This window comes from Camelus dromedarius, chromosome 9 (genome assembly GCF_036321535.1).
Source record: "Camelus dromedarius isolate mCamDro1 chromosome 9, mCamDro1.pat, whole genome shotgun sequence".
NCBI classification, from domain to species: domain Eukaryota; kingdom Metazoa; phylum Chordata; class Mammalia; order Artiodactyla; family Camelidae; genus Camelus; species Camelus dromedarius.
This window is the reverse complement of record NC_087444.1, coordinates 18486053-18508935: the sequence shown is the minus strand read 5'-3', so window position 1 is coordinate 18508935 and position 22883 is coordinate 18486053. Positions and strand designations below refer to the sequence as shown.

The window sequence follows — 22883 nt, the reverse complement described above, 5'->3', positions numbered from 1 at the left end:
TTTTTCTATCCTTACTATAGGTGAAATAATTAAAGATTTCTAAATATGTATGTTATTATTATTATTATAAAGATTTCTAAATATATATATTATTTCAGTTATTTATTTACTGCTGCCTGTGCAGCATTATTCTACATGAAAAGTCCAGTGAGGTCCTTTTTAAAAAAATTATATTTTTTATTGAAGTGTAGTTGATTTACAATGTTAGTTTCAGGTGTACAGCAAAACAATCAGTTATACATATACACACATACATAAATTTTTTCAGATTCTTTTCCATTATAGGTTATTACAAGAAGTTGAAAAAATTGAATATAATTCCCTGTGCTATACAGTTGGTTCTTATTGTCTATCTATTTTGTATAAAGTGAGACTATTTGAGTTTGGCAGCAGCTTTCTCCAGTTTGTTGGAGAAGAATCCGATGGATGCATATTCAAGCATCGCTAAACCCCCTGTTAAGTGGATCAGGGCTAAATTATGTCAGAACCAGTATTTCAGGATCTGGCTGACTCCAGGATGTCTTGCTTAGGATGCCTGGTGTGCAGGAATATATCCAGCAGCCAATTCTCAACGGTCTGCGGGATAAGGCTTCGTATGTCAGGAGGGTAGCAGTCCTTGGTTGTGCCAAGATGCATAATCTTCATGGAGATTCTGAAGTGGGTAAGTTTCGGTGTAATCCATCATGATCAATATTTAATTGTGTTTCCAGTTTTATGTTTGACTTTGTAAAAGATTATGTAGCTTTGGTAGAAAATAATACCATGCCTCTATTTCTGTATGTTTCTTTTAAGAAGGATGCAGGGCTTGGTATTTTCTGTGATTAGAGAATCCTTTCTTTGGGGACAGAGGTGAGAACCTTTGTAATAGTAACTTAGAAAAGTCTGGAAATGGCAACTGTTTTTGCGTTGCACTTTGTTACTGCCATTATTATTTTTGTAGCAGAGAAGTTCAGCTTCGTCTACCTAGAGCCGTGACTGGCTCTATCCCTGTGACTCTGAAGCTTTTCTTTATCTGAGATCTTTGTTCTCTTTTATAGATGGTGCCCTGGTAAATGAATTATATAGTTTGCTACGTGACCAGGATCCAATTGTGGTTGTAAACTGCTTGAGGTCTCTGGAGGAAATTCTGAAACAGGAAGGAGGTGTTGTCATCAATAAGCCCATCGCCCACCATCTCTTAAATCGGTTTGGATGCCTCTGTGCTCTTTGTGTCGTGATCAGATCTGCATCCCAGTGGGATGCTGTTGATGTGTTGAATTAAGGAGAGGTCTTCAACAAGTACTGTAGAATAGTAAAGAAAGTTAACCATAACTATTAATTTCCTCATATTTCATTGAGAGAATTTTTTGTTTTCATTTCATCTGGTGATACAGAGAGATGGCAGAAACATCCTTTGGGGATAGATTCTGTCCTCTGCAATCATTATGTCCCCCAAACTAAGCCATTCATGCTGCTTTAAAATGTAGAGAATCTGGATCTAGGGTAGAGTGATCATGTCTTTGGCCTTAGACAAGTGTGCATTTGTACTATAAACTCATCCTAGAATTTAAAGCCTTATTATGTGTACACTTTAAGTGGTACATAAAAAGAATAATTTGACTATGGCTCAACCTATTTTGAAGAATTCTGGTTATGATGAACAGGTGACTGGTGACATTGCGGTTGCATGGAGGTGGTCCTAATTTTGTTGCTAAAACAGCACTTTCGTTTTCTTTTTTGGATAGAATGTCAAAACTGGACCAATGGGGCCAGGCTGAAGTACTGAACTTTCTGCTGCGCTACCAACCCCGCAGTGAGGAGGAGCTGTTTGACATTCTCAATCTGTTGGACAGTTTTCTCAAGAGCAGCAGCCCAGGGGTGGTGATGGGAGCCGCCAAACTCTTTCTGATCTTGGCCAAAAAATTCCCCCATGTTCAAACTGATGTGCTCATGCAGGTCAAGGGACCTTTGCTGGCTGCCTGTTCTTCTGAGAGCCGTGAGCTCTGTTTCGCCGCCCTCTGTCATGTACGCCAGATCCTGCATAGTTTGCCGGGTCACTTTAGCAGCCACTACAAAAAGTTTTTTTGCTCCTACTCGGAGCCCCACTACATCAAGCTCCAGAAGGTGGAGGTGCTGTGTGAGCTGGTGAACGATGAGAACGTGCAGCAGGTGCTGGAGGAGCTCCGCGGGTACTGCACCGATGTGTCTGCTGACTTTGCACAGGCCGCCGTCTTTGCCATAGGTAGGTGTCTGCTGCTCTTCGTGTTGAAGAGCCTAGACCAGCCAGCTAGAAATCTGTGGAACCACAGAGAGCCAAAGGGGATGAATCTTGCCTCAGAGACCAAATTTCTTGCACCAAAGAATTGGGTCAATGACTACAAACAAGCAGGAGGAGGAACGTTGTTTTTGGTCAACACTGGTGTTGCCATATCTTCTAGGATATAGAATACAGGTAACTCAAATGATGACACTTACAATTTATATTGCCTTTTGTTGCCTATTATCCAAAATGTCTTCCTGTGTATCATTTTACCAGTCTTGTGAGGCAATCAAGAGAAGCAGGTAAGTGTTATTAACTTCATTTTAAAGATGAAGAAACTCAGGCACAAAAAGTTTATTAAATTGCCCAAAGGTCATACAGTTCTTGACTTGGGCCTGAAGCCGAGCTTTCCTGACTCAAAGTCCTGTGGCAGTTCACCAGCTGTTTATTGAACTTCACTGGGCTATGTATTGTGCTGAGTAGGCCACACAGAGTCACACCTAAAGCTTACAGACTTTTTCATACCACTCTGTCTGGATTCAGAAGGCTAGAGTGAGTCACACAATGAAAGCAGCTGGGGAGCTAAGTCCTGGGGGGCTTCAGGTGGAGGAGGAGAAAGAACCCTCATATGTGGAATAAAGTATGGTTATTTTTAGGGGCAGAGAAGAGGGAACAAGGATGGGAGTAGAAAGCCTGCAGTCAGGAGAGTGTTCCTAGCAGGAATACCCCCGTGTGGGTGTGCTGCAGAACACTGGCTGCCACGTGAATACCTTTGCTGCTGAAAGTTTTCAGCCTTGTTCGATGGAAATTCCTTTTTACCACAGTTCCCTTTATATGGCAAACTTAGATTCTTATTTCATCCACCATGGGGGGAATTTTTTAAAGGTATTTCTGGTCCCCTTTGTCTTTGCCTAGTGGACAATTATCTTAGAATAAGGTACTAAGTGTTTGACTTACAACTTTTTTCTCCTTTCCCTCCTTCTGTAGGTGGCATTGCCAGGACCTATACAGATCAGTGTGTGCAGATTCTAACAGAGCTGCTGGGACTTCGGCAAGAGCACATCACCACAGGTAATGGCTACCATCCCAGGATTTTTTTTTTTTTTTTGGTCAATTACCTGACCCATAGTAGTTGCCCCCAATATATCTGTTGTTGAATAATAGGGAAGTTTAAATCTGTTTCCATCAGAGAAGCATAACAGGGTAGAGTCTTCAGGTTGCCATGAGTCAACAAGGCTGTTCTATAGATGGTGAAGGATGCTAGGATGACCTGGCTTGTTATTTTCCCACCTTTACCCCTCTTTTTGCTTTATGGCAGCATACTGTAAGCAGAGGCTTTGGGGGCTGAGCCTAGGGTGAGGCAAGCAAGGTGCCTAGGATGCAGACATTTAAAGAGGCACTCATTCTCAGGTTTGTGCAGGTGCTAGCTCTGTGCGTCTTCTTAAATTTCACACCCTGGCACCTTGCTTGCTTCACCATAACCCCAGCCCTGGTCACTCCATTGATACTGTCTTCAGAGCATCACTCAGCAACAGCACTCCACCACATTTGAACATAGCTTTCTGTTTTGCCTAGCGCTTTCGCAGACATTAACTCAGTTATCCTCATGGCCATCTGATAATAGCGACATTCATTGAAGGAATTGTTGCCCATGTCAGACATTTCTCAGATAATCATTGACCTCCCCCTCCAACACTCATTTTACAGAAATTCACCCAGCAGTCTAGTCTGAATATATAACAAGATTCTTTCCTGCGTGTGGGCTCTAATCTTGTGCTCTTGTATCCTGAGCTGTGTTGCAGTGGTGGTGCAGACTTTCCGAGACCTGGTTTGGCTGTGTCCCCAGTGTACGGAAGCCGTGTGTCAGGCCCTGCCCGGCTGTGAGGAGCACATTCAGGACAGCGAGGTAGACTGTAGCTCGCCTTTCCTTCCAGGCACAGGGGGATGCTTGGGACCCTGCTCTGGGAAATGGAATCTAATCATTCTTTCTACCCAGTGTCTGAAGTGGAAATTCTCAGAATTGATTGCCACCTCAGATTCTCTTTGGGGTGTAGAAAAGGTATAAATGATAAAAATATTAGGATTTATCTGTGGTTTTATTACACATATTTTGATACCATTGTTCTCATGAACAGTTTTGAGTCAGAGATTCAGACCAGAGAGTTTTCAGCTGGAATGAAAATCAGAATAGTTTGTGGAATTTTTGCAAATATTTGGGCTTTACCCCAGGTCTACTCAAATATTCAGGAGTGGTAGACCTAGACACATAGAATTTTAAGAAGCTTCACAGGTGACTTTGATGTGCATTCTAGGTTAACCACCACTTTGATGAAGTAACTTCGGGAAATCTTCCAGTAGCTTCCACTGAAGCGTTAAACTCCAAATTGGGGCAGAGGTCCCAAAGCTGAGGAAACCTTACTGTTTAAGCAATCTAGGCCATGAGAGTCTTGAGTCTCCTTTTGTGTGCTAGAATTTCATTCCTCTTTCTTATAGAGAGTGTAGTAGTGGGAGATCAATAAATGCAAGTTGAAGTAAATACAGTATTATACCTTTTCTGCTGACACTAGGGGAAAAGCAAAATCTGCAGTGGTCTACTGTGGCCTGTGTTTTGGACAAATGTTGAGCCCCTGTTCTCATTCCCTTATTCCCCAGGGGAAGCAGGCGCTGATTTGGCTCCTGGGCATCCATGGGGAACGAATTCCCAATGCTCCTTATGTGTTGGAGGACTTTGTAGAGAACGTGAAGTCAGAGACGTTTCCAGCTGTTAAGATGGAGCTGCTCACGGCACTGCTGCGCCTTTTCCTCTCCCGACCGGCCGAGTGTCAGGACACGCTGGGCCGTTTGCTGCATTACTGCATAGGTAGGCTCCCCGGGAGGAAATGGTACCTGCCGTGGCTGCCAGTAAGGTCTCACGGCTCTCATGTCTGGGACCCAAGAAGAAAATGTCAACATTTTTTAGGGTTTTCTCCCTCCTTTATTTTTCTCTCTTATTTTGGTTGGCATAGGGGTAGAAAGAGTGTGTTGGATTTTGTTTTTAATTAACTCAGTCTGTCGTTCTCCCTCAGAGGAAGAAAAAGATATGGCCGTACGGGACCGAGGTCTCTTCTATTATCGCCTCCTCTTAGCTGGTGTAGACGAAGTGAAGCGGATCCTGTGCAGCCCTAAGTCTGACCCTTCTCTTGGACTTTTGGAGGATCAGGCAGAAAGACCTGTGAACAGCTGGGCCTCCGACTTCAACACACTGGTGCCAGTATATGGCAAAGCCCGCTGGGCAACCATCTCCAAGTGCCGAGGGGTAGAGCATCATGGCCCAGAGCTTCCTAATGCATCCTGTGCCACATCAGGTAGAAACAGTCTTTACTTTGTACCTTGTCATGAAAAATCTTTATCTCTTGCAATGACTGGTAGAGAGTAGAGGACCCTCTCTAAGTCTCAGCCTGTTGCCTGAATTTGAAATCTTTGTGAATAAGAAAGTAGTTCATCATTGGTTATATAAGCCATTTATCTACAGATAAAAGTCACATTGTGTACGTTTGGACATCTAGATTTGACAATGTAGTTCCTGTCGATTAAGAACATCTCTTACACAAACTTTTCGACTCTTTTAGGACCCCTGGTTCCTGCAGAGAACAAGGAGAGGGTACAAGATCTCCCCGATTCCGGAGCCCTCATGCTAGTCCCCAATCGTCAGCTAACTGCTGAGTGTTTTGAGAAAACTTGGCTTAGCCTCAAAGTTGCTCATCAGCAAGTGTTCCCGTGGCAGGGAATGGTCCATCCTGACACCCTCCAGATGGCCCTGCAAGTGGTGAACATCCAGACCATCGCCATGAGCAGGGCTGGGGCGCAGCCGTGGAAAGCCTACCTCAGTGCTCAGGACGATACTGGCTGTCTGTTCCTAACAGAACTGCTGTTGGAGCCCGAGAACTTAGAAATGCAGGTCTCTGTGAAACAAAGCAAGACGAGGACAGAGACACTGCACAGTTTTATTTCTGTATTAGAAACTGTGATTGGAACAATTGGAGACTTTAAATCCTAACAGCTTCTTGCCTGTCCTGAGTGAGATGAATAGCTGTCAGAGTTCCTTAGTTTTTCTTACTACAGCTGCTTGTAAGTCCAGATAATGTCAAATGCAAAGGAGAATAGGAATCTAGGGATCAAGATTCTTATGCTTTTGTCCAAAGACCATTGACATATTTCTCTCATACTTATTGGTGAATGACCCCATTTTTCCAGGTGATGTTGTAAAGGTTAATGTTGTCGGTAAGCGGGTGGGAATGCGGTGATAGGATTTGGCTTTTTTTCTAATCAGTTTAAGGGGTTATTTTACTACTTAAAGATGCCTGAAGTCTCTGGACTGATGGCGTCATCATTTTTGGGAGGCATTTTTTCTCCCCTGGATTACTGCAGTAAATTCCTTACTGTTCTCGTATTTCTAATCATGCTTTTTAGGCCAGAGATCAAAGTCCTCAGTGTGGCATCTAAAGTGCCTCTTCAGTGCTGTGGCTCAGCACTCCCCGAAATTCCCTCTGTTCTGGCAAAAGCAAACCACCTGCAATTCCCTGGATACACTACTAAGTCCTCTCTCCCCCCTGCACCTCGGCCCCTGCTGCTTTCTCTTGTGCCTGGGACATTTCCTCACCCTCATATCTTTTTTAAGTAACACCTAGTCTATCTCAGTGTTCACCTCAGGCATGAGCTCTTACAGGGAGTTCGCTGTGACCCTCAGTGCCATCGTTAGGGGTCTCACTCAAGCCGTGAAAGCAGTCAGTGCCTGTGTCTAGCAGGACTATTGTAATTACTTTCTTGTCACTCTTTCTCACTTTTGACTTTTTTCATACCATACCACGTTTTACACATTGAGACAACTTATGGCAAAAACAGATGTAATAAAATGATGGCGAAGTATAAAATAACCAGAGAACCCAGCACAGGAAAAATAAAAATACCCATGAAAACCAGCTGGGTTAGGGATGGGAAGGTATGCAAACGTTCAGGCTGAAAGGGCCTATGTAGTTGGCAGAGTTGAGCCTCAGCCTTAGCTCTGGAAGTGATCTGGCAGTCAGAATAAACAGAAATAGTTATATGTTGTTATCAGAGAGGAAGAAACATTTCAATTCTAATTTCTGAAAGAAATTTCCATGCAGTTTCACACAGGTGGCCCTGAGTGGTATGTGGAAGATGCCTGTGGGAAGTTGGTAAAGTGCTTCACCTGACTTGTGGCACTCCTCCGTGCAAGCAGAGGGCATCACTCTAACATGGAGCTTAGTGAGTGCATCCCCTCAAGGACAAAAGATAATGTGACCCAAATATCCAGCTTAATTCAAGGACTTCTTCCTGGATACATAGATGGACTGCATATCCTGCAAATAATTCTTCACCCATCATTTCTCTCAACTAGACTTTTAATAGGAGTAGATACAGCTAGTACTGAATTTTCTGGCAAGGGCCTGGGTCTTGTGAGTCGTCTGTCTCCACCGAACAATTTCTAAGGACAGTGATTATCTTTCTTTCCTTCTGTCTCCATTGTGCCTACCACATAGTCATTACTCAATAAATGGTATTGAATGAATGACTGGAAGTAATTGGATTCTGTTGGTGTTGGGATTGGTGTTTGAAGTGTGTTTTGTTATATTGTATTGACTATACAGAAGATAATAGATGGAATTCTATCTAGACTAGGGTTTCTCAAAAGTGGTATTGTTGACATTTGGGACCAGATAATTCTTTGCTGTGGGGGTGGTTTTCCTGTGCACTGAAGGATAATCATTAACAGTATCTGGTCTGTATCATTAGATGCCAATAGAACCCCCAGGTGTGACAACTGAAAATGTCCTTAGTCATTGTCAAAGGTACTGTGGGTGGGGGGCAGAATCACCCCAGATTGAGAAAGACTGAGCTAGACCATAGATCCCAGGGACTGGAAGTAGAGGGACCAGAAAAATTTCAGATTTGCTTTCCACATTTTGACTTGTTTGGGTAAACTGTGAATGTTTAATTAGGTACTAAAAGAAATAAATTGAAGTGTTAAGGGCTGCTAGTTTAAAGTGTTTCAAGGGAACAGGATGTAAGTGGTAGAAATCGAGTACACTGACTGACTTTTTTAAAAATTAGAGACTATAATCGAAATACTGACCTAATGAAAATTAAGTACAAAAACCCACAAATACAAAAAAAAAAAAAAAAGTATGGCTTAGGGATCAAATGTCACTGAAGCGATCACAACTATTGGAGCTTTTAGTAGATTGAGTCCTCCTTGGTTGCTTTTCTATAATGTAAGGGGCATAGAAGAATATGAAACTGTTCCTTTTGAGAAGTATAATTTTAAAACGATTTCACAGAAGAGATGATTTCCCTTAACTGTAGCCTTGTTTTACTAATTTATAAGCAAATGATTAAAGCTTATGTATACCAGGAATTTTTTAATATTCCTTCTCCCTGGGAGCTCTCTAGCCTCTGTAGACACGTGGTTTGATGATATAAGTAGATGCTTATCGATAAAATCCATGAAGGTAGTCAATACTGTGCTGTTAGAAAAACGGCCTTCTAATGGTCTTAGTTGGTAAATGGTATGTAACACACGTAGTGAGTGCCCACCAGTGACAGTGGTGCTTTGGAACATCATAGAGGCAATCATTTGCATAGCCCCTGACCATAATTTCACTGTCATGGACCAGCAACTGGTAAATGCCTCCATTCCCTTCTCCTCCTTTTTGAATAGGAGCTCTGTTACAATTATTCTTACATTTAATAATAATTATTACAGTGATTCTGTCCCTTTCTCATATATTGGGTGTTTGGGGGAGGGGTGACAAAGAACTTATTTTCTTAGTTCTAGGTCTTCACACTGAGAGGAGCTGTACCCAAGGATCCTCATTCACATGCAGACCAGGTGCAGATGACAAGATCCTGGATTTGGAGTTGAGGCTTTGGGAATGGGATATAAATTGTTAGGGCCAGAGCAGCAAGAGAAGCAAGTGATAGTGAAAAAATTCTGGCCTTGTTTTTCAGTAATAATTAGGAGTATGGTATTTGCTTTTTTTTCTTTCTTTCTTCCCTTTTTTTTTTTTAAAGTAAGGTGTTTTTGGGGGGAGGGGAGAGGAATTAGGTTTATTCATTTACTTATTTTTAGAGGAGGTACTGGTAGTTGAACCCAGGACCTCATGCATGCTAAGCCTGCGCTCTACCACTTGAGCTGTACCCTTTCCGCAAGAATATGACATTTGAACCACAAGACTGAAAGGTATGTGGGCTGAGGAGGAAGGGAAAGGGGTGGTTGGGAGGGTGATACCTTGGAGGCCCAGAGAGAAATAAGCAAAGGAGGAAATTTTACTCCACAGTGCTTATGAAAGGTATGTTCTGTTTCTATAAACTTACAACATTGATTATACAAGATAATGCAAAGGATAGATAAGATAATGCAAAGATTAGATCCCTGCAATGGCATTTGTCCTTAAGCACATCAGTACTGAAATGAGGGAGGTAGTTTATTATTGTGAGAAAAGGTTTATTCTTTGTGGTAAGACAGACTAGGTTTTAAATTTTTGTTGTGCCACTTACCTTGGGCAAGCTATTTAACACCAGTTGGATGGCATTTTATAAACTTACTTGTTTTGGTATATTATTCTGAGAGTATGTTGTAAATGTATTTGTTGGAGTCCTTAAATTGTCAGTGGCTAGCTCTACTGTGAAAGGAGGTTGGCCTAGAATTATCTCTGAGAGACCTTCTGACATTAGAGGTCTGAAGGCTACTTAATAGAAACTGAAATTTCAGCCCTAGTGATAGATAATGGCAAATAAAAATGGCCCTTTAGCTACATAATTCCTGTTCCTAGTCCAAAAGGGATTTATGATCATTTGTTTTTTTAGAATGGAATCGAAAACAGAAGATTGGCTCTGATTATTTTGCAAGATAGATATTCCACTTTAAACAACTAACTTACTGTTTATGCTTGACTTTTTTACTAGTTCACCAGGTCAGAATATCCTGGAAGGGCTGATAGGTGTGAATGCTGCTTCTGAGATACAAATCCAAAATCTAGGTGTAGCTACTTGAGAAGTTAGCCACCAAAGGTAAGTGTCAAATCCTGCAAAACTGTAAAACAATGATGGAGTCCAACCCTGTTAGGAAAATCCTAATTAATTCTATTAGAGAGTAGATCCCAGATCCCTTTCATCTTGGTCATCAGGCTTTGGGCTTAAAAGGAAGACATTCAACACTTACTGCATGGGTCATTCCACATAACATTATCTTATTTAATCCTCATTAATTCCCTGTGAAACACTTTGTGTTATTCCTATTTACAATTCCTCAAATTTTTATTCACCTTCTCAGCTTTTGTGTATCCTATTTCCTCCACCTAGAATGGTCTTATTCCTACCCTTTGTCTAATGAATCCCTACTTGTCCTTCCGAGCTCATCTCAGATGTTACTACTTCAAGGAAGCCTTCCTAACCCCCTACATTTGTTTCCTTATTGTATATGGTAATAATACACTGTATCCCAATAAGCACTAGAAACTATGTGATTAGGCATTTAATATCCATCGTTCATACTAAACTATGTCTGTGTCATTTTTCTGGGTTATTTACAGTGCCAAGTATGTATAGTTCCTTACAAATGGGTACTCAGTAGATGATCAATGCGTGATTATGAGCAATAAATGCATAGTCAGGAGTTGAATGCTTGTGTAATATAATTTCAAAAATATCCTTCCTTAGGTTACACCATACACAGAACCCAATGAGAAGTTTCTTGATGAAATTACCCAAGAGGCTGTTCCTTATCTCTATTTCAGTTTTAGATTGGCTATCTAACTATTAATGTTATTCATTAACCTTAGGGACTGGCTTGGGTGTGCTTCTGAGACAAGGAACTGAAAGTCTTCAACGAACCTCTGCAGTTCTGTGTGGGTGAGTTCTTCAGAGATGACCCTTCGGAGCAGCTGTTTTTGAAGACAGGTGGTAGGAGAGGCTCTAGGACCACATGTCCCATTAAACAACTTTACAAGAGGGAGACACATCTGGTTTACCAGTGTTTCTGACTTCCTGCTGAGCTGAAAACGGCTTCTTTTTGTGGAAGAGCCAAACTTGGCCACAAACATCTAAAATGAAGAGCCCCCGAACTTTTGAGGAGCAAACAGAATGCATCGTGCACTCTCTGCTCTCAGACTTCTTAGGCACCACTCGGCAGGTTGCCAACCGGAGCCTGTGTGGTGTAGATGAACCAGATTCAGGTAAGGCTTCCGGCCTGAGGTGGTAATTACAGGTCAATAAGAGAATCTGAATATGCTTTCTTATTTCCTCTTAAGTTTCAAAAGGTGAACTCTAAGCTTCCAGCAATATCTGAAGTCTTTATAGAAGGGAAAGAGATTCCCAGGGAAGAGAAATTTTCTGACTATTGGTGTCGACAGAACATTGAAAGTGTTCTTGGGAGAGAGCAATGCCAAAATTGCTCAAAAGTCTGGAGAACTTTCCTCAGTGCCCAGATTCCTGGGACTTGCCATCCTTCCGAGCACTGTGACAAATGTGTTCCCTCTGTTTTAGGAGAGGCTAGCTGTTTTGACGTGGCCATCATTGCCGGTCGCCTTCGGATGTTGGGTGACAAGTTCAATGGAGAATTGGAAGCTTCTGCCAAAAACGTCATCACAGAAACCATCCGGGGACAGGTCAAGTTTCTACTACTTCTTTTTATTGTTTGCTGCTTTTTTCTGTTTCAGACACCCTTGTCTTACTGTTCTATACAACTGTGACTGAAATGTGCTGTGAAAGATTTGGGGGCTTAATGCATCCAAAGAGATACAGCAAGAAATTTTCAATTGCCCATTCTTTAGGAGTTAATCTAAGCCTAGGTGGTATTGAGGTGGAGAGCTTTTTAGCACAGGCTGATCAGCCTTCAGATTATTTCCATTTGTTTTTTTACCAGAGCTGTGCTTTATACACACACACACACACACACACATACACATACACATATATATATCACTCTATTCTTGGTAAAGCATTTTATCCTTTTCTACACCTGTTTTAATATTTATTTTGCTGGTAGTGGGCGTCTTTTTTTCAAGGTTCAGCAATGAAATTACATGCAGGAAGGATGGGCAGCTGTCATGTCTGATGCAATGAGGGACAAGTACTCACCACTAGGGCGTATCTGGCTTTCCATCCGAGCCCTATGCTGGACTCTGTATTGGATATAAATACCATAGACAATGTTCTAGAAGATGTTGCTGATTAATATCAATAATGACAGCTAATATTAACTCATCACTTACTGTGTACCAGCTAGTATTCTAAATGCTTTATACTTCTTATCTCACTTAACCCTTACACCACTCTGCGAGGTATTATAGAAAGTATTATCTGTTGTGCAACCTCTCTCCATCTGTGTATAACACCGTGAGAGCAAACATCTAACCTGTCTTGTTCACTGCTGTAATCACACAACCTAGAACAGAACCACAGGCCCTCAATAAGTATTTTCTGACTTGGTATCCATTTAAGCAGATAAGGAAATTGAGGAATAGGGAAATAAGTAATTAGATTACTTAGTTAGTATTGAAGTTAAGAACCCAGACTGATTCCAGTATCACACTTTTTTTAAAAAAATTGAGGTAACAATGGTTTGTAACATTATCTAAGTTTCATGTGTACAACATTATAATGTCTGCTTCTGTATACACCATAGCATGCTCACCACCAAAAGTCTAGTTTCCATCTGTCACCATGCAATTGACCCCTTTACCCATTTTGCCCTTGCCCCACCTCCCTTCCCCTCCGATAACCACCAGTTTGTTCTCTGTATCTCTGTGCAGAACCACACCCTTAACCATTATGCTGTATCTTCCTATGGAATACAGCTTGGGTGATATGCCTATTCTGGCAGAAAGGGACTTATCACACCTAATTGCTTGCACTGAAGCTTTCCTAGGTAGCTGATAGCTGAATCTACTGAGTTTAATTTTTTTTTTAATTAAAAAAATTTTGGAAACAGCTTCAAACTCATAGAAGAGTTGAATCATTTGAGAGTAAGTAGCCAACGTGATGTTTCATCACCCCCTAATACTTTTATATATATGTGTAGATGTAACTGCAATCTAACCATCAAAACCAGGAAATTAGCACTGATACATTATCATTCTCGTCCTCAGATCCCATTCAGGTTTTCTCAGTTGTCCCAATAATGTCACTTTCACTTACAGCTAACCCTTGAACCACACAGGTTTGAACTGTGAGTGTCCACTTGTATACAGATTTTTATCAGTAAATAAGTACATATTTTGAAAATACTATTAGTATTTTTCAGTAAATACTACACGATCTGCAGTTGGTCGAATCTGCAGATGTGGAACTACACACAGATACAGAGGGCTGACTGTAAAGTTATACGTGGGTTTCTACTACACAGTGGGTTGTTGCCCCTAACTTCCGAGTTGTTGATGGGTCAACTGTACAGTGGAAGGAACTAGGCCAGAATCAGACACTGAATTTAGTTGCCATGTTTCTTTAGTCTCCTTAAGTCTGGAAGAGTTCATCAGTCTTTCCTTGATTTTTATGACCTTGACGCTTGAAGATAATGGGCCAATTATTTTGTAGACTGTCCCTTAACTTGGGTTCATTTGGTGTTTCCTCTTGAGTGGATATAGGATATCTCTTTGGAAGGAGTATCACAGAAGTGTTGCTGTGTTTGTCTCACTGCATCCTATCAAGGAGCACAGATTGCAGTTTGTCCCTGTACTGGTGTTAACTTTAACCAGTAAGGTGGTGTCTGCAAGGCTCCTCCATTGTCAAGTTAATCTTTTCCCCTTTAATTAGTAAGTGTTTGGTAGGGTGGTACTTTGAAACCATGTAAATATCCCATAGCTCATCAAAATTTTAATCTATTTATTTATTTATTTTGTATATCAACACAGACTCATGAATTCCTGCTTTATTCAATGGGCTATAATCTTATTATCATTATTTATTTGTATGCTCAAATTGCCCCAGCTTTGGCCAGTAGGAATCCTTTCAATCAGGACTGTGTCTTTGCCATGTCCCTGTCATTCTCTGAGTACTTCCTTAATTTCTGACAGGAGATCTTGTATTCTCAAGGCCTGAGCCTGAAATGAGCTGTTCTCTAGGGAGCTCTGGTTTCTTTGAATGGAGAGCAATACTTGGAAACCAGGATCTAGGTCCCCTCATGTGGCTGCCCGTCTCAGCTTGTTTGGGTTCTGACACCTGGCTCTGACCACACTGGGCTCCCAAAGCTTTACCACAATAGATCTTGCTCGACCCCACCTAAAGGCTTTTGGACCAAACTTTTGGGGAAGGAAAGAGGAAGAGGAAAAACTGATCTATTTTTTTTACTTTAGAGTTTCCCAGACTTCAGGCATTTAAGCCATACCTTCACAATTTGACCAGCTACACTATCATGTACTTAATATTTTTCTTTCAAATCATCTTGTTTTTCTTTTAATCATTTTGTTCATCCTAAGCAATAATATCTGAAATTGTGAGTCTGATGGGCTTATGTTTTTTTCCTAATACCCATTACAATAAATTTTAAAATATTAAAATGAGAAAAGTTTATCCATCTACTCCCTAAGATTACCTCAGATTCAACCAATGTACACCTGCCACTCTTTGAGAAACACTTGCTTAACTGGATTCCTGCACCTGCAGCCTCCTGCACTTCTTTAGTGATACTCCACTGATAAATCCTGTGTCTTTCCCCAGGCAGGAGCTATACTTCAGGACACAGTAAAATCTCTCAGCAAGGCCTGGTGTGCTCAGGATTCCAGCTTGGCTTATGAGAGAGCCTTTCTGGCAGTGTCAGTGAAACTTCTTGAATGTGTAGTCCGCATGGCTCCTGATATGGCAAGACAGGTGGCTATGCCCATGACAAATATGATCAATGGGAACAGTGCCATCCGAGAGTACATCCAGGGCCAGGGAGGTTGGGTAAGTATTTTGGGGCCCCTGGCTTTGCTAGGCATTTGCACTGTTTTTGTACTAATACCTTGAACTCCAGTTCATGATTCTTTCTGTCAGTTGGAAACCACTTAGGATAACAGACTTTCCAACCTCGCTGAAAATGCCAGGCTTTTTTTTTTTTTTTTTTTTTTTTTGCCATGGAAAAGGGGAGCAGTCAGAAGCTCCAGCTGGTAGGTCTTGGACTCCAGAGTCAGGCTGCCTGAAATGTTGACTGCTAACTCTGCAAGCTAATTTCCACTTCCTCCACCTAATCATCTGTGAAGTACATTGATGGTGGAGTTCTAATCTCAGCCTGACTTTGCTCTGTTCCCTGGTAAATTTCTGCATCTTCTTTCCCTAACATCTTTGGGTATGTGTTGAGGAAGTTCAGAATTATCTTACTTTACCTAACAAACAGTTTATCGACATCTGCTCTAGTGATAACAATAGGGGGCATTCTCAGCCCGTGTCTTAGTAATCAGCAGAAGCCTTAGCAAGAGCTGCACTCCCTGAAGGTATCTGCGCATCATTCTGGTTTCTTTAGGGAGTTCCTGAAGACCATCCCCTTGACTGTAGGATGTTCATTGTCCTTCCTAGGAAAACCTGGAGAGCTGAAGAAGAGGTGGAGCTGTTTTCCAGCCTGAACAGGACGTCTTCTTTGACTGATCGGGTGATTGATTTCTGGCAATTAAAACAGAAGAACAGCCAAATCAAAACACACTTTCTTTTGGACAGAACTGAACTTGACTGAATAATCTATCTTCTGCTGATTGTTAAAGTTAGGAGCGACTCCCAGAGGTCTACAGAGATTTTATACTTTCTGTTCTTATGTGAGTTTTAATGAAGTTTTGTTGAAGCAGAGACCTCCAGAGGCAAGGTAATGACTTGTCAGTAGTGGAGTTCCAGGCAACAGGAAACCATTCTGCAGATTTTGCCCTGCCCTTTGGTAAGGATTTTATCTACTAATTTTGCAGTATTAAGGATTTCAGGGAGATCTTTGGTTGGAAAATTTTATTTTAAGTTGAGGATTTTCTTTTTAAGTTTATAACCAAAATTTCATGTTAATTTCACCTGAGCTGAATTATTTTATGTATTTTCAAGGTTAGAAGCAAAAAAGAGCAGTTGTTCATCTGCCCTTCTACTAGAAAGGCCAAAGAGAGAGATAACAGTTACTGCATTTTTATTGCCACAGGATGCAGGAAGTGCTGGCCCACATGTAGGACAGTAGGGCCGTCCCGGCTTAGATGAAGCTACACACCACAGTGTTTTTCAAAGTATATTTCACATACCACTTGTGGACCTTATATGTTGCTGATCTCCAGGCCCCATCCCTAGAGATTCTGATCCTATAGGAGTGGGCTGGGGCCTAAGATCCTACCTTTTTAATCAGTTCCACTGGTGATTCTAATGAACATATAAAATTTGGGAACCATCGCTTTAGAGCAGGTGTTGGCAAAGTTCAGCCCATAGGCCAAATCAGCCTGCTTTTTTTTTTTTTAATTAAAGCTTTATTAGAATGCAGCTGCACTCACTTGTTTGCATATTATCTATGGCTGTGTTAGCATTGCAGCGGCAGAGTTGAGTCATTTTATGGCAGACACCATATGGCCTGTCCTGTAAAGCTTAAAATATTTACTGTCTGGCCTTTAAGTTTGCAGACCCCTGCTCTAAAGCTAAGTGAACACTTCTCCTTGAGTAACTTAAGCTCTGTTGCAATCCTGACAGTTCCTGCCAAATGGAATTGTGGATAGGATAACTCTTCTTTCAGAATTTAGCCTGAGCATTTGTTGGTTCTTGCATAGTCCACACTTTTTCTAGGACCTTTGGCAAATCAGAGAGCTCTGTGACTCTGCACATTATAGAGGATATTCATTTCCTTGGCCCTGCCACAAATGATTGGAAGGGACTGAAAGCAAAGCATACGGTTTCCATGGTCTGTGTATCTCATAACAGTTCTTAATCTCGTAGGTTAGCAGGCAATCATTAGGTAGAGACTGCTTCATCTCTGAGCCCCCAAACCAGACAGCCTACCTAACATCAAGAAGAAAAGCATTGCTGTATCTACTTTTTAAGAGAGGTGTTAATGGCTTTGGCTAAAGTTTTACAAAGCTAACCACTTCCCCTCCCTTCAGCCAGCCATTAGGCTCCCCTCAATGCACAGAAATAAAATGTAGGGTTGCTGATATATTTTAACTTTTTCAAGTTATACTATTTTCTCTATTCTTAGATAAATCACAATAGGTTAGTAATTCAGAAATGAGATTTCATGTTCTCTTTAATAGAAATTAGGTTTTTTGTTTTTTTTGGTTTTTTTTTGCTACCAATTTAAGACACTTGATGCATTCCTTTGTCCCTTTCATTACTGTAAACTCAATATGGTGAGTTTTGTGGTTTTTGACCTCTTAGGCAAAATCATTATTTTCACTTTGACTAATGCTGTTCTGTTCATGAAATGAAATTCTTCTGTCTCTGCATTTGAACTAATTCCCAGCAAGTGCAATCTAAACTGAATGGTACAGAAACAGAGAACAGATTGGTGGTTGCCAGGGGCATGGGGTTGAGGCGGGGTGGGGAAATAGGTTAAGGTGGTCAAAGGGTACAGACTTCCAGTTATAAGATGAAAAACTTCTGGGGAGGTAATGTACAGCGTGGTGACTATAGTTAACAATACTGTAGTGTGTATTTGAAAGTTGCTAAGAGAATAGATTTTTAAAGTTCTTACCACACATACACACATTGCAGCTATGTGAGGTGGTATGTTAACTAACTTTGTTATGGTAGTCATTTTGCAATATATATGTATATCAAATCATTATGTTATATTCCTTAAACTTACACAATGTTATATGTCAATTATATCTCAACAAAACTGGAAAAAAATAAATTGAATATAAGTGGTAGAGGCCAGCAGCCTCCTCTTTTTCTTTTCTTTCCCCTCTTAGCCATACCAGCTCCCTTTTTCATGCTGTGTTGCCCACAAAACATCCGACTGTGAATCTAGCTCCAAGTGTACTATAGTATCTTGAGACAGAGAATACGGTGCCCCTGGGGATTACACAAGGCAATGGGTACGGAAGCTCTGGCCTGGGTGTTGTGTTTGTTGCAGGGCCACCCTATCCTAGGAGAGCTGAAGTGACTGGGCTGCAGGAAGAAGACACTGTAGCCCAGAGATCAAGAATGCATGCAGATTGTCTGATGTTAACAACTTAGTTTCACATAGCCTAATCATGTGACATCAGGTAAATAATCCAATTCCTTTGTGCCCATGTTTCCACAATAGGATTACTCTGAGGGATAAATGATACAATACACTTTGTGAAGGGTTTAGCCAAGTGCCTGGAATATTTTAAGCACTGCTTAAACAATTTGGAACCCCTGTGATTTGGAGTTCATAAAGTTCCAGCTTGACTTTTTTTTATCTCCATTAACTCTGTCTCTCACAAAGGGAAGCCAATCTTATTTAACCTTTTACTCCAATGTGGGTGATTCTTAGATCTGGCTTATTCCCCTTCTTTCTAGATCCATACCCGCAAACTCTAATTCTTTATTTCTGTGTACCTTTCTTATCCCTACACTTCTCCAGAGTGCCATCCAACTAGCCCCAAACCTGTCACGTCTCCCTCTTTCCAGGCCTACTCCCCCAGTTAGTCTTTTTACTTACTCCTTCCTTTTTGTTCTGATTCTCCCTACAAGAGTTTATTACCACCTGCTTGGACCAGTGGGAAAGCCTCCAAGTTATGCATTCAGCTGATTGTCCTGTTGCAAGCTTGCCCCATTCCAGTCTGTCCTGTTTTTGCCACCAAATTGGCCAAACCTGTGAGTTCTTTGTCCCTTGTTTTGATTCATTTTTAGATATGGTATAATTCATTTTGAGGTATTACATTCCACTGAAGGAGATTTTGAGACTTTCAAAAAATTCATCAGAAGGGGGCATTTATTTATTTTTTTTGAATCATTTTCCCAAAGCATTGCTTTGGTTGCCATTCCCTTAAACTCTTTCAGCAGAACTTTGGAAGGTAATTGGATATATTCGTTATCTTGATTGTGGTGATAGTTTCATGAGTATATACATGTGCCAAAACTTATCAAAGTGTACACTTTGAAATGTGTAGTTTATTGTATGACAATACTACCTCAATAAAGTTGTTTTTTTAAAAAAACAGTGGTTTTCCATTTCCCATCCCATTTTCCACCTGGTATGCAAAGTCCCCCAGGGTCTGACCCCAGCCCCTCTTCTTAGCGTTACGGACCAAGACTCTCTCCACATAACCAAAAGTTCAGTCAAACTGAGACGCAGTATGCTACCCTCCTCCTACTGTTCTGTGTTTCATATTGCTTTCTCTCAGGCTCTACAGACATCTTCAAGACTAGCTCAAATGTCACATCCACCATGAAGGCTATCCAGGTAATCCAAGTAAGAAGTGATCTTTGACTTCTCATAATTTTTTTTCCTGACGCTGACTGTCTTCTCATAATTTTGTTTGCATCACATTTATGGTCTTATCACAAATGGTCTTAGAGTTGTTTGTGTACTTACCTTCCCTACTGAAATACAGGGTCACTGAAGGAGGACAATTTGTTGTTCATGTCTGTAGCTCCTCTCTTCCCCACTCTCTTGTATGCATACAGATCTCCTAAATATTCATTAAGTGAATAAATGAATGAAAACTGAATGAGCAATCAAATGAAAGACGAGACTTTAGATTTGATCATATTTTGAACAAGATGCCAAGCCTCACCAAGATTTCCAACTCTCTATTTTAAAAAAAGCTTGTAAGTTGCTTTGGTTGCAAGTTATCAGTTGACCTTTGCCTCTTGAGGATTGTTTCTGAAACCAAGGCAGAGTATGAGTCCCTGTGTGCTATGTGGGAAGCTGACTGTGAAGCTCACAAGGTCTGAATTGAAGAGCATGATGAGGTCTCAGAATGCTGTAGTGACAAGAAGCTGATTGGAAGATGGGTCGGGGACTTTCCTGCTGTGGATGATGTGAAAACTTGACCAAAGCAAATAAGTTTTGTTAGAGGTATTTTATAAGCCTCTGCGTCTATTTCTAAAAGGAGAAACAGTCTATTCTAGAGATAAAGGAGGTCATTTTTTTCCTGGCCATTGCAGCTCTTTGCAGATGGACTCTGTGTCTCAGTAAGAGCACCATTCCTTTTACAACAATAGCCCTGTTGATTGGGAAGCAGCCTTCAGGGATGTACACTTTGCCAGGTTCCTAGAACTCCCCGTAGGGAATGCCCATCTGCTCCTGCCATAGCGAAGGTGCCCAGCCAGAGACAAGCAGAGACCGTGCCAGGCAAGAGATCTGGAGTAACTGATGCAGTGAGGAACCAAGTCAGAGTGGATCTCTCACCAAAGCCTAACCACTTTATCCCAGTAGAGCTATTTTAGGTGTTGCTCAAAACCATGTGAAGCTCTGTGGGTCACACAAGTGTAGAGAAGTTGCTATCCTGGCCTTTGATAAGCTTCAAACTACAGGGGAAATTTTATATGCTTTTTTTTAAAAATAAATCCCTTTTAAAAATAAACTTCTGGGAGACAAGCAACCAGTGATGAAACTAAGAAAATTTGTATAGCTGAATATAAAGCTTCATATTGAAAAGATTCAGACTAAAAGAAGGTCATGGTGAGACAGAGTTAAGGGCAGGATTTTTGAAGAAAGAGTACCTAGGCTTTCTGGCTTTATTTTCATCTTGGTGAAAACTGGAGGAAATGATGAGAAGTAGCAAAAGAAGTGGCAGTAGAAGAGCAAGGTGTATGGGTGATGTGTTGGGTAGGTTGGGTGCGGACACTTGATGAGGAGGGGCTTCGTGGAATCTAGACTTATTCCTACTGACTATCAGTAAGTACTTTTGTTTTTTTGCATTGAAGAGGAGTCTTAAGAACTTTCATCCAATCTTAGTTACCAGGAGATACTAGAATGGAAGATACATAGGCAGGAAGACAACTAAGCTTGTTGCTGCAGGAATCCAGTTATGAAAATGAGAGTGGGGGGTTAACATGGAAATGGAGAAGAGATTGAATCTGAAAGACATTGAAGAGAAAGGACCAAGAGGTCTTGGTCACCAAGAGGATGCTTACAAAGGACTGAGTGTTTCACAGATGATACACAAAGCCCATATCAAATCAATGACCCTGGGACGTAGAGGAAGGCAGGAGCAGTGAAAGTAAAGCAAAGGTTGGTGAGTGGCTTTCTGAGGGTAAAACATGCCTCCTGTTAGAGAAAGGATGTTCTAAGCTGAGTGTGTTTCCTCTTGACTAGTTTATCTTGTCTTAATAATCCCCCCTGACATTCTCTTTGGTTCAAGTTTTTTTGTCATCCAGCTCCCAAACTCCATGACACTGATGTTTCCCCACAAACTGGCACACTCGCCTCTTGCTGGAACAGGTGACAGTGTGATTGACGCTCCTCTCTTATCATCTTCCTTCTGAACAAACACCAGAGCCGTAAGAGGCAGCAGTGAGATGTTCCCTCCCCACTCCTCTTCAGGTACCACAGTTGTACTTTCCATCATCACTCACCCTTGATGGCTCTGATAAAGTGTTTACGAGTCTTTCAGTGCATGGAATTGTTGTGTTCACTTAGGGTGTATGCCAGACTGGTTGAAATGTTTCATTGTCAATTCGTCAGTTCTTTTAGGTATTTGCTCATTTTTGCTGCAGGACTTGTTTCCCTTCCACAGCTCTTGATCTTCCCACAAGATACAAATGAGTCAACAGAATCTTCTTCAAAAAGAATTCTGCTCCTACTGTCCTCCAGTACCTGCAGAAAGAAGTGTGAAAAAGTAAGTAGTAGCTTAGATTTATTAAAAATAAAAATAAATGTTTTGTTTTCTCCTGAAGTTTGCTTTTTTTCTCGCTTGAGTGGTCTGCTCAGGAAATGGCCTTTCAGCTAAGTGGGTTTTTGAGGTTTGGCTATTTCACGATGTTTGTATGTCTTTTGGTTTTAGAGTGGAACAGAATCCTGAGCATTGCTGCTTGCTTTTAAAGAAGATCTGCAGTTCTACTAAGACACTATTTTCAGATCCTTGTATGTTGGCTCTAAGCAAGCTTTTCTTTCTTATGTCATAGCTGTTTCATTGTTATCCCTCCCTAAGAAGAAAATAAAGTTAGAGAGAGATTGTTCTGAAATGTGGGGTTGAGGAAAATAGATTTAAATTTCATTTTCTTAGGGGTCTTTTTGTTTATTCATTAGTAAAATTCTGATTTTGCTGGAAGTGAAGGCACTCTAAGGTGACAGAGAGATGATGAAACTGTATGTCTCTTATTGTCCAACTACAGAAAATCATTTTCCTTTTAGGGTTATGCTTTGCTACTTTGAAAATAAGCAAATTCGTTTGGAATATTTTAATTTTTATCAGTAATTAGATCTTTATCTTTAGTTCTGAGATGCTTTATTAACTGGTTAATGGTATTTTTCACCATATTCTGGCTTGTTCACTATTCTCTACCCAGCCCCTAACACAGTGCTTAGCATTCATTGGGAACTCAATAAATCTGTTGAACAAATTAATGGATTTCTGTGGATTTTTTCTAATAAAAAAATGGTGATAATTTTAAAATAATTTAAAAGACCCTCCTTAACCCCAGCAATTATACAATTGATCCTTTTTTGCATCTTTTAGTCTTCATTTAACCATGTGCATACTTTTACTTGATTTTAGTTATTGTGAACTTGAAATTTTGTCTA

At 40.9% G+C, this 22883-nt stretch overlaps 2 protein-coding genes across 5 annotated transcripts in view; both read left to right on the top strand.

Annotated features, from left to right (window-relative positions):
* AP4B1 (adaptor related protein complex 4 subunit beta 1) overlaps window positions 1-7808 on the top strand; it is a 29198-nt gene extending 21390 nt beyond the window's left edge. For all 4 annotated transcript variants that reach the window (XM_031457854.2, XM_010976176.3, XM_010976169.3 and 1 more), the window contains 8 exons: window positions 531-661; window positions 1038-1185; window positions 1725-2221; window positions 3227-3310; window positions 4042-4145; window positions 4892-5099; window positions 5305-5583; window positions 5848-7808. In XM_031457854.2, coding sequence (XP_031313714.1) covers window positions 531-661; window positions 1038-1185; window positions 1725-2221; window positions 3227-3310; window positions 4042-4145; window positions 4892-5099; window positions 5305-5583; window positions 5848-6275 — 1879 coding nt within the window. In that variant the 3' untranslated portion in view covers window positions 6276-7808. The remainder of the gene's footprint in view (window positions 1-530; window positions 662-1037; window positions 1186-1724; window positions 2222-3226; window positions 3311-4041; window positions 4146-4891; window positions 5100-5304; window positions 5584-5847) is intronic.
* A 2417-nt stretch (window positions 7809-10225) lies between these two features.
* Window positions 10226-18095, top strand: BCL2L15 (BCL2 like 15). The gene is made up of 5 exons (XM_010976188.3): window positions 10226-10309; window positions 11080-11472; window positions 11783-11904; window positions 14954-15178; window positions 15788-18095. Exons 2-5 carry the CDS (start codon window positions 11346-11348, stop codon window positions 15803-15805), a joined length of 492 nt encoding a protein of 163 aa, XP_010974490.1. The 5' UTR covers window positions 10226-10309; window positions 11080-11345; the 3' UTR covers window positions 15806-18095.
* The last annotated feature ends 4788 nt before the right edge of the window (window positions 18096-22883 follow it).

What these genes read in the sequence shown, in the direction of transcription:
- BCL2L15 (XM_010976188.3), top strand. Translation starts at nt 11,346, where the DNA reads ATGAAGAGCCCCCGAACTTTTGAGGAGCAAACAGAATGCATCGTGCAC. An exon ending in TGTAGATGAACCAGATTCAG is followed by an intron (nt 11,473 to 11,782) that starts GTAAGGCTTCCG and finishes CCTCTGTTTTAG; the next exon opens with GAGAGGCTAGCTGTTTTGAC. An exon ending in CAGAAACCATCCGGGGACAG is followed by an intron (nt 11,905 to 14,953) that starts GTCAAGTTTCTA and finishes GTCTTTCCCCAG; the next exon opens with GCAGGAGCTATACTTCAGGA.